Genomic DNA, 12,680 nt, shown 5'->3' on the forward strand with positions numbered 1-12,680 from the left:
TTGAATCAGAGCACTTACCCTTACAAAAAAACCCAGCGAACTTCCAGTGAAAGTTCACTGGAAATGTAAAAGATCACTGGAAATTCACCGATTTCGCTGGGTTTTCCGCAAATTTTACGACTTCGCTGGAAGTTCACTGGAAGTTTAACGAAAAACGTCATTTTATTTCCAGTGATCTAAAACATTAGTGGAAATTTAGCGCTGATTTTCAATAATCGAAAACGCCGCGGGTTTCATAACTCAATATTGATATAACTTTTGCTAACATAACTTTTTAGAAATTTGACAGATATAACATCTTGAAAATTTTTTTCCAATTTCTATAATAAAGTAAACGTTGTTTTTTTATATCTACAGTTTCAGTTTCTATTATTTTAAGTTCTACTCAATTTCCAAAACCACAGGTATGTTCAGTATGTTCATTTTTATTAAAGCGAATACATATTCAACTTTATAATTTCACAAAAATTTATTATTATAAATTTCTTTATTGTAGATTATTGAACATAATAGATAATGATTTATATATATATATATATATATATATATATATATATATATATATATATATATATATATATATATATATATATATATATATATATATATATATATATATATATATATATATTAGGGTGTCCCAAAAACAGCATTTTTGAAAATAATTTGTTCCCACCCCCTAAATGTGTTCTATCTAATATAAAAACACTAGGTTTAAAATTTTTTTGGAATAAAAAATATTTTAAGGGGTCCTTATAATTACAAAAAAAAAGTTTTTAAAAAATATGTCAAATATATATATATATATATATATATATATATATATATATATATATATATATATATATATATATATATATATTCATACATATATATATATATATATATATATATATATATATATATATTCATACATATATATATATATATATATATATATATATATATATATATATATATATATATATATATATATATATATATATATATATATATATATATATACATGTATATATCCGAATAAATTTAAATGTATTCTTAAAATAGAGTACTCAATGTTCTTAAAAGAACATAGCAATAATAAATTAGTAAAAATCATTTATCAAACTTATTTCATTTTACACTGTGTTTCATCAATTAAGACTCATCAGAAAATTTCATCAATTAAGACTCATCAGAAAATTTCATCAATTAAGACTCATCAGAAAATTTCATCAATTAAGACTCATCAGAAAATTTCATCAATTAAGACTCATCAGAAAATTTCATCAATTAAGACTCATCAGAAAATTTCATCAATTAAGACATCAGAAAATTTCATCAATTAAGACTCATCAGAAAATTTCATCACATAAGACTCATCAGAATAGATATTTTGTAAGTTTTATAATTTTCAAAAGAATATTAAATTTTCTGAATAATTATAAAATTTAAATAAAATTAGAAAATTTTATACCGCTTAAACACCTTCATTTAACATATATATGCATTTGATATTTATATATACATCATACACTTGATAAAAAAAAATTTTCATCAAATAAAAGTATAGTTTGTATTGTATATACTAAAGAACTAGCTGTAAAATAAGCATCATTGTTATTTAAGCACAATTAGGTTAAGCACAATAGTTTCTCTTGTTCTCTTTCTGATGTTAATCTTGTTTAACTAAAGTTTAATTTTACCTGCTTGCCTCTTTTATTTTAGATGCCTAGAATTGGTTGCTACAAGAAATGGCAATCAGGGGAAGTAAATATTCCAAGAACAACACGTTGGAGGATGTCAAAAGTTAACTGTGCTCAGCAACAGAATGAGAGTACCTCTGATGACAATCATTCTATTGACGATGAATTTATGGATCATTTATCTGACTTAGATGAACCAAGAAATGAAACAACCAATAATGAGTTTGATGAAAATGAAAGTTCAGAGAGTCCACCTCTGTATCCTGGCTCAAAGATAAATGTCTCTAATGCATGTTTATGCATAATGACTTTTGTTTTGCGCTTTAATTTGTCCTACAAAGCCTTAGAGGCGTTGTTAACTCTCTTAACTATTTTATTGTCACACAGTGTTTTGCCTACATCTAAATATTTGTTTTTGAAGTTTTTTAAGAAGGAAAAAGAGTTATATGAAAAAATTTTTTTTTGTGATGTTTGTGAAGTTGCTTTAAGTCTTAATAAGCAGTGTCCAAAATGTTTGAAATATTTTACATCATCCTATTTTCATAAGAAATGCAATTTTTTCATACTTTAAACATAAAAAAACAGCTTAAAAATGCTTGCAATAACAATTGGATACATTTAGCAGATCTTGAAGAAAATGGGCAAGCAACAATTAGACTTGTTGTTAATACTGATGGAGTTCCCGTATTTATGGCTCAGATTTACAAAATCTGAGCCATAAATATAGCCATAAGGTCAATAAAAAAAAAACATTTACTTTATATTAGTGAATTTACTTTATATTTTCTTGTTAAAAATTTATGAAAATTTGTATTCATACTTAAGGTAGTTTATTATTTATACATTGTTTTTTTATTCTAAATATTGATATTTTTAAATAAATGTTATATTAAGCTTTTTTTTTTTCCTATGCTTAATTTGTCTTATTTCGCGCTTAACGGTTTTAAATATTTAAAATGTTTATGAACGTTTTAAAAAAAATATATCCTAAAAAATAAAATTCCAGCGAATTCGCTAAACTTCCATTTTTTATATATAAAAACATGAAAGTTAACTTTCATAGCTATTTAGCTATGAAAAATCACTGGAAGTTCACTAGAAAAGTTCACTGGGAGTTCACTGGGTTTTGGAACAAGATCACTGGAAGTTCGCTGGAAAAGATCACTGGAAGTTCGCTGGGTTTTGGAACAATTTTTCACTGGAAGTTCACTGGGTTTTTTTGTAAGGGTTGCCGTTGATTTCCAGGTCTATGTTTTTATATTTTTCTGAACCAGCATAAAATTCTCTATCATAACCAATCATAAAAAAGATGGGGTGTCGTGGGTAGCGGGGGGGAGAGAAATTGTAGTTGCGCCTACAATTCCTTATACAATAAATACCGTATATTAAATATATTATATAGTAATAATTATTTATTATAATAATTAACAATATTATTGCTATTTTCTTACTTTATTTAATCTATATTAAATATACCTTTATTTCACACCTTACTATTGAATATATTTTATATGTCATATATCATTTAAATGTATTTTTTCCGGGCAGTTCCTAATTGATGAGCAACCGCCCGTCATAAATGCATCAAATTTTCATCTGTAGTCGATTAAATGCGGACGTCAGGCCGATATCAGGCCGATGCTAGCATGTTATCTGGGTTGTATGCATACTGATTACTTTCTTATAAAATCATAAAAGATTTTTAAGTTTTTAGGTTACAAATATGAAAATAATTGAAAACATGTATACAAAACCTTGATACTTTCAAATAAAAAAAGCAGAGAACTTTTATTATTAAGAAATTTTTTGTAGGAAGCCCAAAAGTTGATGCTACACAACTAAAACACATGTTCATTATGAAAAAGACAGAAATAAAGTGTAAAACTTTGCAACATAAGAATCACAAAGATATGCAGTTTGATAGTAAATAGGGCAATACACTGCAACCGTTCTCAAAAACTAACAAAATTCACGTCATACTGGTTATCACACCAAGTAACTGCGCGAATGATTACTTAATTCAGACTTAAAAAAATCTGGATTTTGATGCCAAATATCTGTTTTCGATAGGATCAAATGTTGTTCCGTTTGGAAAAGTGATGCCCAACGAAAAAGTTGAACTGAAAGGGTTGTTAACATAATCTTGAGGTTGGCTTATCAACATTTCGAAAAACCGCTCTGTTCCTTCTTCCAAATATATGGCAGACGCTGTACCTCTATGAAAAGTATTGCGATAAGAAGAAATATTACCTCTTTAAAATATTTTCATTAGGAATGCACCCCATCAATTTAAAATGTTTTAAACTTAACATAAAACTCAGTAAAAATAAACTTACTGGCCGAGGAGAATAATTCGTCTATCGTGTTTACCAGGTGTAGTAATGTATAGTCTGCAAAACCAGGTACAAGACATCTTGAAAGAGTAGAATGCAGTTTCAGGCGCAACAAAGTAAGCAAATGCTTGACCACCAAGGCTAGAGCTAACATAGTTTACACCATTAAACTGAAACAAACATGATGAACTTGTTTTACTGGTTCTAAAATAAGTGTCTTTTACCATTGCCTCAATATCATTTCCATAGTTATATTGTCTATTGTACCTCAGCAAAACAACTTTCAGTTCTAAAGCTTAAAATTGTAAGTTTATATTAATTGCCGCTGCGTACTTAAAAATATTTGTATATTAGTTTAGGATCCAATCCGGATTCGTCAACTTTTATACTTCGTTTAAAATAAACTTTCACCTTTTTCGCACAAAGTGCCATCAAAGCTGGCTGAAACACATTTGCAAGTGTTGGTGTCATCAACATAGTTGGGTAGACACGTCGAGTTGTTTGTACAGAGACCTTTTTCACACCCTGCGTTCTGTACAAAATAATGCTGTGTGATGTAATCAAATGTCTCAAAAAAATACTTAACAATATTTATTCGTTGTACCTCGATAGATATATTAAGGTACTTTCAGTAAAAGAAAGCTTAAACTTACACTCTAAATTAAAAAGTGTAAAATTACACCGTTTTGGTGTTAATACAGCCTCAAACGATGTTTATTGAAAATAATTTATGCTAAAGTTGTAAATTTACACCGTTTTGGTGTAATTATACACTCTAAAAGTGTATTTTTATTAAAACGGTGTAAATTAACACCTTCTTTATTAACTACACCGTTTCAAGAAGGTGTAAAATTTAAATAATGTAACATTTTTCTATTTTTACACCGTTTTATTAGAACGGTGTAAAACGGTGTAAAGCTGTTTTACACCGTTTTTCAAAATAATATTCTCAGTTTTACACCGTTTTATTAAAAGGTGTAAAACGGTGTTAAAGTAGAAAAACTTTATAAAGTTTAATTAAAAGGTGTAAAATTACACCGTTTTGGTGTTAATATAACATCAAACGGTGTTTATTGAAAATGATTTAAGTAAAAGGTGTAATTTTACAACGTTTTAGTGTAATTATACACTAAAACGTTGTAAAACACTTTTTGAAGCTTTTATACCTGACTATTACTTGAGAAAGGGAGCGTCGCAACTAAGTTTGCCCCAGTCGCCGCCGACCCTTAAGGCGCCCCTGGAAATAGGAGGCTGTAAGCAAGGAGAATTTTTAATTTACAATAAAAAATCGTTTCTACTGTATTTATGACGCTGTCCGTCGCCTTTTATGCATTTTAGTGGTAGTTTTATTTTGTTTGATACTTTGATTGAAAAAAGATTTAATAAAAAATAATAAATTATATAAGAAAAACTTAAACTTTACTTTTTAATAGTATATAATAGTAATAGTTGATAATAAGCAGAAAACACAAATAATTTAAATTTAAAAACGTAAAGTTTAGTTATTAAAAAATGCATCTCTCACTGACTCAGCGTCGCCGAACGATTGTGATAAGAGAGGGGGGGGGGGGGGGAGGGGAGAATAGGCAAAATTAGGGTTAGGACCCACTACAATAACAATAAATATTGTATTGTAATTCGTCTTTGTAATACAATAACAATATATTGTTATTGTTATAAAAAAAATTATTTTATTGTCAAAATTTAATAAATGTTTTAATAGTCCAGTTACCGACTATATACCCTTGTACCCTTGAAATAGGGTACAACTAATATTTAATGATTGATTCTATTTTACTGAAACATTATGGGAGGGGGAAGGGGTGTCAGAATGGTAAATTGGGCAACTTTAAATAGTAAGGCTATCATCAGACAGGCAATATTTTGCGGCCATTTAGAACTTAGAAATACATAACAAGTTAGGTGATGCGAAATCTAAATATGATCCGAAGGTGATTAAGATTAATACCGATTGCGTATTATATTATATTTTGAAGATCAACATCGCATTTGCTACTTTTTAATCAACATATATAAAATAATGTTTTTACCCTATTTATACAATTTTAATCGGTTAAAAATAGATAACTTGGTTTTTTAATGATCATCATAAATGTGCTATATATGGCACACTCATGGTAATTTGTCAGCACAACCACGCATAATTATAGAATCGGCATATCCAAATTACAAAAATAATTTTAACGTAAATTTCTTCTAAACAAAATATGTAAAAAATAAAATTTGCAATATATTTCAAATCCGTAAATAAAAAATAGCAAAAATAATAGCAAGTTCGTCAGAGATGAATATAAATACGTTAAAATACGTTAGCTTTTCTACTTTAATGTAAAGTAATACACTACAATAGTTATTGTAATTGTTTTCATCAAAACAATACAATAGTTATTGTAATTTTATTCCATTAAAACAATACAATACAATAGTTCTCGAATTTTATTGTATTGTTAGAAAAAAAACAATACAATACTTATTGTAATTGTTTTTCATCAGAGCAATACAATACCAAAATAAATTTTTTTTATTGTTTCTGTAATATTACAATACAATATTATTGTATTGTAATGTGTAATTGTATTTAATTTTTACAATTACAATTACAATAGCCCTAACCCTATTTTTGCCAATTTTTGCCATCAGTGTTTTTGCCAATTTTTGCCATCAGTGTTTTTGCCAATTTTTGACATCAGCGGTATTTTTGCCAATTTTTGTCATCAGCTGATGTTAAAAACAATTGAGTCGGTGGTCTCCTGTTGAATGGAAGTAATTGAAGGGACATTTAGGAAATCCAAAAAGATTTTTTAATAGTTAAGGATGTAAAAAAAAAATAATTCTAAAATTATGCCGAAAAAATTGCATAACTTTTTTAATCAGTGAGCAAATATGTATTAATATTTGTCTAACCATTATTAGATAATTGCTTTGTTAATTTTGTATAAAAATCGATTTGCATTTACATTTTGCTGATTATAAAAAAAAAAGCAAAAAAGTGGATATTTATATTAAAAAGTTTATATTACGTGAAAAAGAACTTTATTTAAATTCAAAGTAAGAAAGGTTATTATCACGTTGTTATTGTGTATTAGTAAATAAAAAAAGTTAATTAAAAATGCCTGTTTTTCCTGTATATGCATCATATACATCCGATATTCCTAAAGGTATAGTTCTTAAACCTGAAACTACACTTTCACAGTTTCTTGAAAAAGGTAAATTTTGTTTTTTTAAAAGCTATATTATAACTAACATTATTATTATTATTATTATTATTATTATTATTATTATTATTATTATTATTATTATTATTATTATTATTATTATTATTATTATTATTATTATTATTATTATTATTATTATTATTATTATTATTATTATTATTATTATTATTATTATTATCATTATTATTATTACTATTATATATATATATATATATATATATATATATATATATATATATATATATATATATATATATATATATATATATATATATATATATTATTTATTTATTTATTGATATACATATTTATGTGTGTAGGCGTAAAATAAATTCTTCTGTTACAACTGTCATACAGAATGCCCATAATGATGGAGAAGATGATTTTAGCTATCAATTTCATGAGCTAGCCATGCAAGCTGAAATGAGGAAATGCGAGCAAGATGTTGATTTTCTTAAAAAGCGTATGCAATATACCTTTCGTCAACGCAAAGAATGGATTTCTATTAGCTACCCTAAAGTTGCTAATATTATAAAACGTTTTCCAGCAATCATTCATAGCGAGGAACTCTGGCATCAATAGGCTGAACTGGATGTTGGTCTTGAAGTTCCTACTTGCAGAGCTTTTTTAGCTTCGAACGGACATCTTCTGAGAAAGGCTCTAAAGACACCACAGGTATGTCATAATATTGTTTAAAATTTTTTTTTTGCTGCTTCGATAAAAGTTTAGCTTGTTTCTATGGTGTTTCTATAACAGTAAATATTAATTTAATTAAAAATTATGAAATTTTTTATTCATTTATTAAAAAAAGGTGTTTATAAATTTTTTTTAACGATATTTTAGGATTATGATGACGACGACCTTTTGATGGCTATTAATCATTATTTAAATCCTCGCTCTGCTATTGTTAAGCAAAAACCTGAATTGGCCGACATGCAGCCTACAGTCTATCTTGAAGGAGAAGAATATATTCTATGCATTGAAGGTGTTGTGGTTGCCCAAAAAAATTATCTTGTTGATATTATACACGCGAAATTATGTTTTTTTTATGCGTTCAACCTGGAATATCTTTCAGGATCAAAATCATTTTGGGAAATGTTGGCAGTTGCGATTTTAAAAAAAAGTCTTCCTTTATCAATAAAGGCAAATCAACTATTAAAATCTTTATTGTAATTGTACGATAAAAACATTTTTATAAACACAGCTTTTTTTTATGAGTAGAACGTAAACATGAATATAGTTTTATGTATTTTATAAATAATAATTTGTGTATGTATGTTGTTATCAACACCAAAAATGAACACTAAAACGGTGTAAATTAACCCTTAAAATGTGTGCAGCATGAAATACCAAAACGGTGTAAATTACACTCAAACGGTGTGCATTATGAAATATACTTAAATGGTGTAAATTGACACCAAAACGGTGTAAATTAACACTAAAACGGTGTGCAGCATGAAATACACCAAAATGGTGTAAACATACACCAAAACGGTGTAAATTAACATTAAAACGGTGTGCAGCATGAAATACACCAAAATGGTGTAAACATACACCAAAACGGTGTAAATTAACACTAAAACGGTGTGCAGCATGAAATACACCAAAACGGTGTAAATTAACACTAAAACGGTGTGCAGCATGAAATACACCAAAATGGTGTAAACATACACCAAAACGGTGTAAATTAACACCAAAACGGTGTGCAGCATGAAATACACCAAAACGGTGCAAATTAACACCGTTTTGGTGTATTTCATGCTGCACACCGTTTTAGTGTAATTTAACACTTTTAAATTTAGAGTGTAACAACTCAGTTTAAGCAATAATCAAAATGAATAAAAAACAGACTCAGAAAGAATAAACTCACCAGCGCCGTGTAATGGGTCGAGTTTTCTTGGTACACAAGTTTATCTTTATTTGCATATGCTTGTTGACTGAGCAGTTGGCACTCCATTTTACTTACGTTTGCCGTAAGGTTGGATATTAGGTTAATCGAGAGACATTGAGTTGAAGCAGCACATTTCTTGAGGCAATGCTGTTCACTTTCTACAGTCGATTTGTCAAGAGCCACTGCATTTAAAAAAGTTGACGACATTCGCTTTGTACTTAAATAACTGCTTTTTGCTTTCACTGATGACGTCAACAACTCAGATCCACAGAGCTTGTTACTTGAGCATACAACAGACTCAACAAATCTGATTAATACCAAAGTCGCACATGCTCTAAGAAGTTTACATACACGTGAACACAAACATCCAAAAATGTTAAGACTTGTGGGAAAAGTTACATTTCGCAACTAAAACATTTTATTTTATCGCCGCAGCAAAAACTTGTAAACATTTAAATAAAGGAGAAACTAAAGGAGCTGTTACTATTAATGGAATAACCATTTTACTTTCTGTCAAAGGGTGGTTAATCGTGTTTTAGTTTTAACTATATCTAACGTTTATATTACTATGGACCAGATACTGAAAGGATGCAAAAAGAATTTTATTTCGAGACCAGTAAAAAAAAATTCATTGTGTTTGTTTCAGTTTAATGACCAAAGCTCTGTGTCCGAAAACCTTGGTGGTCAAGCATTTGTTTACTTTGTTCCGTTAACCAAATATTAATTGAAAAGACACTTACCTTATCAACAGTTTCCTGATCATATTTCTCATTCCTTTTTTCCTAAAGACTTTCTTTTCCTTTTCTGATGTTTCAGAACAAATAAAATAAAATAGAACTCGGAATAAATTGTTTCTAAAAACTGACGGTATGTTTTTCCTCAGAATGCTTTTCTATTTTTTTGTCGTTTGGAGCGAAGACCTTTGGAGAGAATTCTCAACAGATTAATTTTTTACTTTAATAAAAACCAATTTGCTGTTTGTTTCGAAGTAAACAAGTTTGTTAATATAACTCTAATTTCGAAGCACTTTTGCTGTATTCATGTTAAGTTCGTTGCCTGCTGTTAAATGATTTATTTATCAATATATCTTTCATTTAATTTCATATCTTTGATATTAGAAAACCATGACTCCTTACACATTATAAAGTTACGTAAATATATTGAGTTATTAAATTGATTTAAAGATTTGATAAAGCAGTAGATTTTGCATAGGTGTTCAGATCAAGAATCCAATCTGTTCTTGGCATCATTCCGTTAAATAAAGACCCTCTCTGATGGTATTTATAAGATATGCGTTAATAATGCTGCATCTGGATAACAATGGGATGTAATTGATGGTCAGTATTGAACTCAACAACAAATCGAAGCTATTGAAACCCATGTTTAACCAAATGAAAAACGTGGTAGTGTTAAGAAAGTTGATGCATTTTAGGTGAATAAGTAGCTTTCTGTGCAGCAGAATGTTCTTCACAGTTTGCGTCTGTGAACTTGCAGCAAAAAAATTACATGACTTTGATTCTTTTATAACTGTATGAAAGTGGGATCTTTGATTTGGATAGATCGATCTAGATCATCGTATTGTCAATCATAGATTACAATATATAGGCGAGTTGGGGTGAGTGTAAGTTTTAACATTATGAAGTATAGACATTTAGAAAGGGGTAATCCTATTTGAAAAGAGCTTCATAAAAGCTCTCAAGTTCAATTTAGTGCTGCATGCTCTCAAACAAGGGTGGAAATACACTTGCTTGTTAGATTAACTAGATTTAACATATTTTATTTCAATTTTTGTCTTTTAAGCGCCCGAACAAAATAAAAAACTTATTGGCTAACTGCTTTAGACTAGAAAAAATTTATTTTCCCCAGATTTGTTTTTAAAACTTCTCGTTTATATTTCCTAACTATCTCCTTAATATGAAACTTAATTTAAACTGTCCTTAATATTAACTTAAACTCTCCTTAATATCTCCTAACTATCACCTTAATATGAAACTTAATGAAAATCTATCATCTACTAGCAAAAACCGAAACGATATTCAGCAATAACTGAGTATCAACCTTAATAAGCAAAAACAAAACAAAAACGGTTAAAAAACTAAATTCGATCAATAAACGAAAACTTTTACTTTGATAAACAGTTAGGTAAATGAAGTTTACTCTGTAAATTATATCTACAATTAAAATACAATGCAGAAACGTTCTTTGAACTCATTTTATTGATCTAAAAAACATTTTCCCTGTATTCTCTAAAAAGATTCGTCCCAAATTTTTGATTATTTTATAACACTTTTGCCTATGTTCATTTATTTATACAATATATCTGAAATATTATCGCTTGAAAATACTTTTATTTGGAATGTACCACATCAATCAAAATTTAAAATATTTTAAACTTAACGTAAAACTATGTAAAACTAAACTTACTGGCTGAGGAGAATAATCCATCTATCGTGTTTACCTGGTGTAAAAATGTATAGTCTGCAAAAGTAGGAACAACTCATTTTGAAAGAGTAGAATCCAGTTTCAGGCGGAACAAAGTAAGCAAATGCTTGACCACCAACAGGGCCGCCGAGAGGGGGGGGGGGGCCCAAAGGGACAGTTTGTCCCGGGCGGCAGATGTCGATGGGGCGCCAGATGCCAAAGTAAAATAAAAATAGTTTTTTTAATCTTAAAATGCCATAATTGAAATGTATATATTACTCGCGTTATATCATTATTTTTAATTCCTCGAAAAAAAAAATAACTGTGACTACAATTTAGAAATAATTCTATTCAGAATTTAGAAAGTAATAAAAAATATTTTTCAACTCTTTACGATCAACTTATATATGGTAATTCATGTTTAAGATTTATATTTAACTATTGAAATATTGATTTATGACATTAGCTTTTTGAGATTGAGTTTATAATTTTTTGATGAGTTTATGTAGTTGACAATGCTATTATTTTATTGATGCGTACGGTTATTTACAGTAACTGTTAATAATGAATCGTAAAAAACTTTCTGGTGCACAAAATAGGGCATTGGCTTCCAAAAGGGTAAAAGAATGTGAAAAAAAATAAACAAATGCTCCAAGAATTACGTTGGTTTTAACAAAGCTACTAATCAAAATACTGATTTGAAGGTGATTTAGTAGAAATATATAGGTCTATATATATATATATATATATATTATTTTCGATGCAATTTACGAATATTTTCGAAATTAATCATTTTTCACACAATTCCAATATCCCTTGCAGAGGGTGAAAGATCTTTTAGTAAACTTTTTTTAAAAAGTTTACTAAAAGATCTTTCACCCTCTTATTTTAAGATTATAAAAAACCATTTCAGAGCCACCATGGGACAAGAGCGACTTTCAAATCTTATGATCTTGTCTATTGAAAATGATCTCGCGAAATCATTGTCATATGATGAAGTAATTTATAATTTTGCCTCGAAAAAAGCTCAAAAATTTTATTTAAGTTAGGAATTGTTTATGCTGCGGTTAGTTAGCAAAAAATGAAATAAAGTTAAAGTAGCTATAAAGGCATA

The 12,680-nt window shown here is 28.2% G+C and overlaps 1 protein-coding gene and 2 pseudogenes across 3 annotated transcripts; 2 read left to right on the forward strand and 1 right to left on the reverse strand.

Moving 5' to 3' along the window:
* Positions 1-266: 266 nt before the first annotated feature.
* Positions 267-2,458, forward strand: LOC149879146 (uncharacterized; annotated as a pseudogene). Its single transcript, XR_016447034.1, has 2 exons — positions 267-404; positions 1,708-2,458. The product of XR_016447034.1 is annotated as an uncharacterized LOC149879146 (transcript).
* Positions 2,459-3,280: 822 nt separating this feature from the next.
* On the reverse strand, positions 3,281-10,359 carry LOC145180862 (uncharacterized). The gene is made up of 5 exons (XM_090071094.1): positions 9,886-10,359; positions 9,125-9,479; positions 4,430-4,550; positions 4,022-4,307; positions 3,281-3,901 (listed from the first exon to the last, which is right to left on the reverse strand). The coding sequence occupies exons 1-5, from the start codon at positions 9,915-9,917 to the stop codon at positions 3,712-3,714; spliced, it is 984 nt and encodes a 327-aa protein (XP_089927220.1). The 5' UTR covers positions 9,918-10,359; the 3' UTR covers positions 3,281-3,711.
* On the forward strand, positions 7,586-8,572 carry LOC149879147 (uncharacterized; annotated as a pseudogene). The gene is made up of 2 exons (XR_016446746.1): positions 7,586-7,929; positions 8,098-8,572. The product of XR_016446746.1 is annotated as an uncharacterized LOC149879147 (transcript).
* Positions 10,360-12,680: the final 2,321 nt, after the last annotated feature.

Source organism: Hydra viridissima, unplaced genomic scaffold (assembly GCF_058129835.1).
Source record: "Hydra viridissima isolate aposymbiotic clone 2 unplaced genomic scaffold, HvirCarnegie_v1 scaffold_14, whole genome shotgun sequence".
In the NCBI taxonomy this organism is placed as follows: Eukaryota; Metazoa; Cnidaria; class Hydrozoa; order Anthoathecata; family Hydridae; genus Hydra; species Hydra viridissima.

What these genes read in the sequence shown, in the direction of transcription:
- LOC145180862 (XM_090071094.1), bottom strand. Translation starts at nt 9,917, where the DNA reads ATGAGAAATATGATCAGGAAACTGTTGATAAG. An exon ending in ATCAGGAAACTGTTGATAAG is followed by an intron (nt 9,480 to 9,885) that starts GTAAGTGTCTTT and finishes TAAACTTCTTAG; the next exon opens with AGCATGTGCGACTTTGGTAT. An exon ending in CGACCCATTACACGGCGCTG is followed by an intron (nt 4,551 to 9,124) that starts GTGAGTTTATTC and finishes TATTTTGTACAG; the next exon opens with AACGCAGGGTGTGAAAAAGG.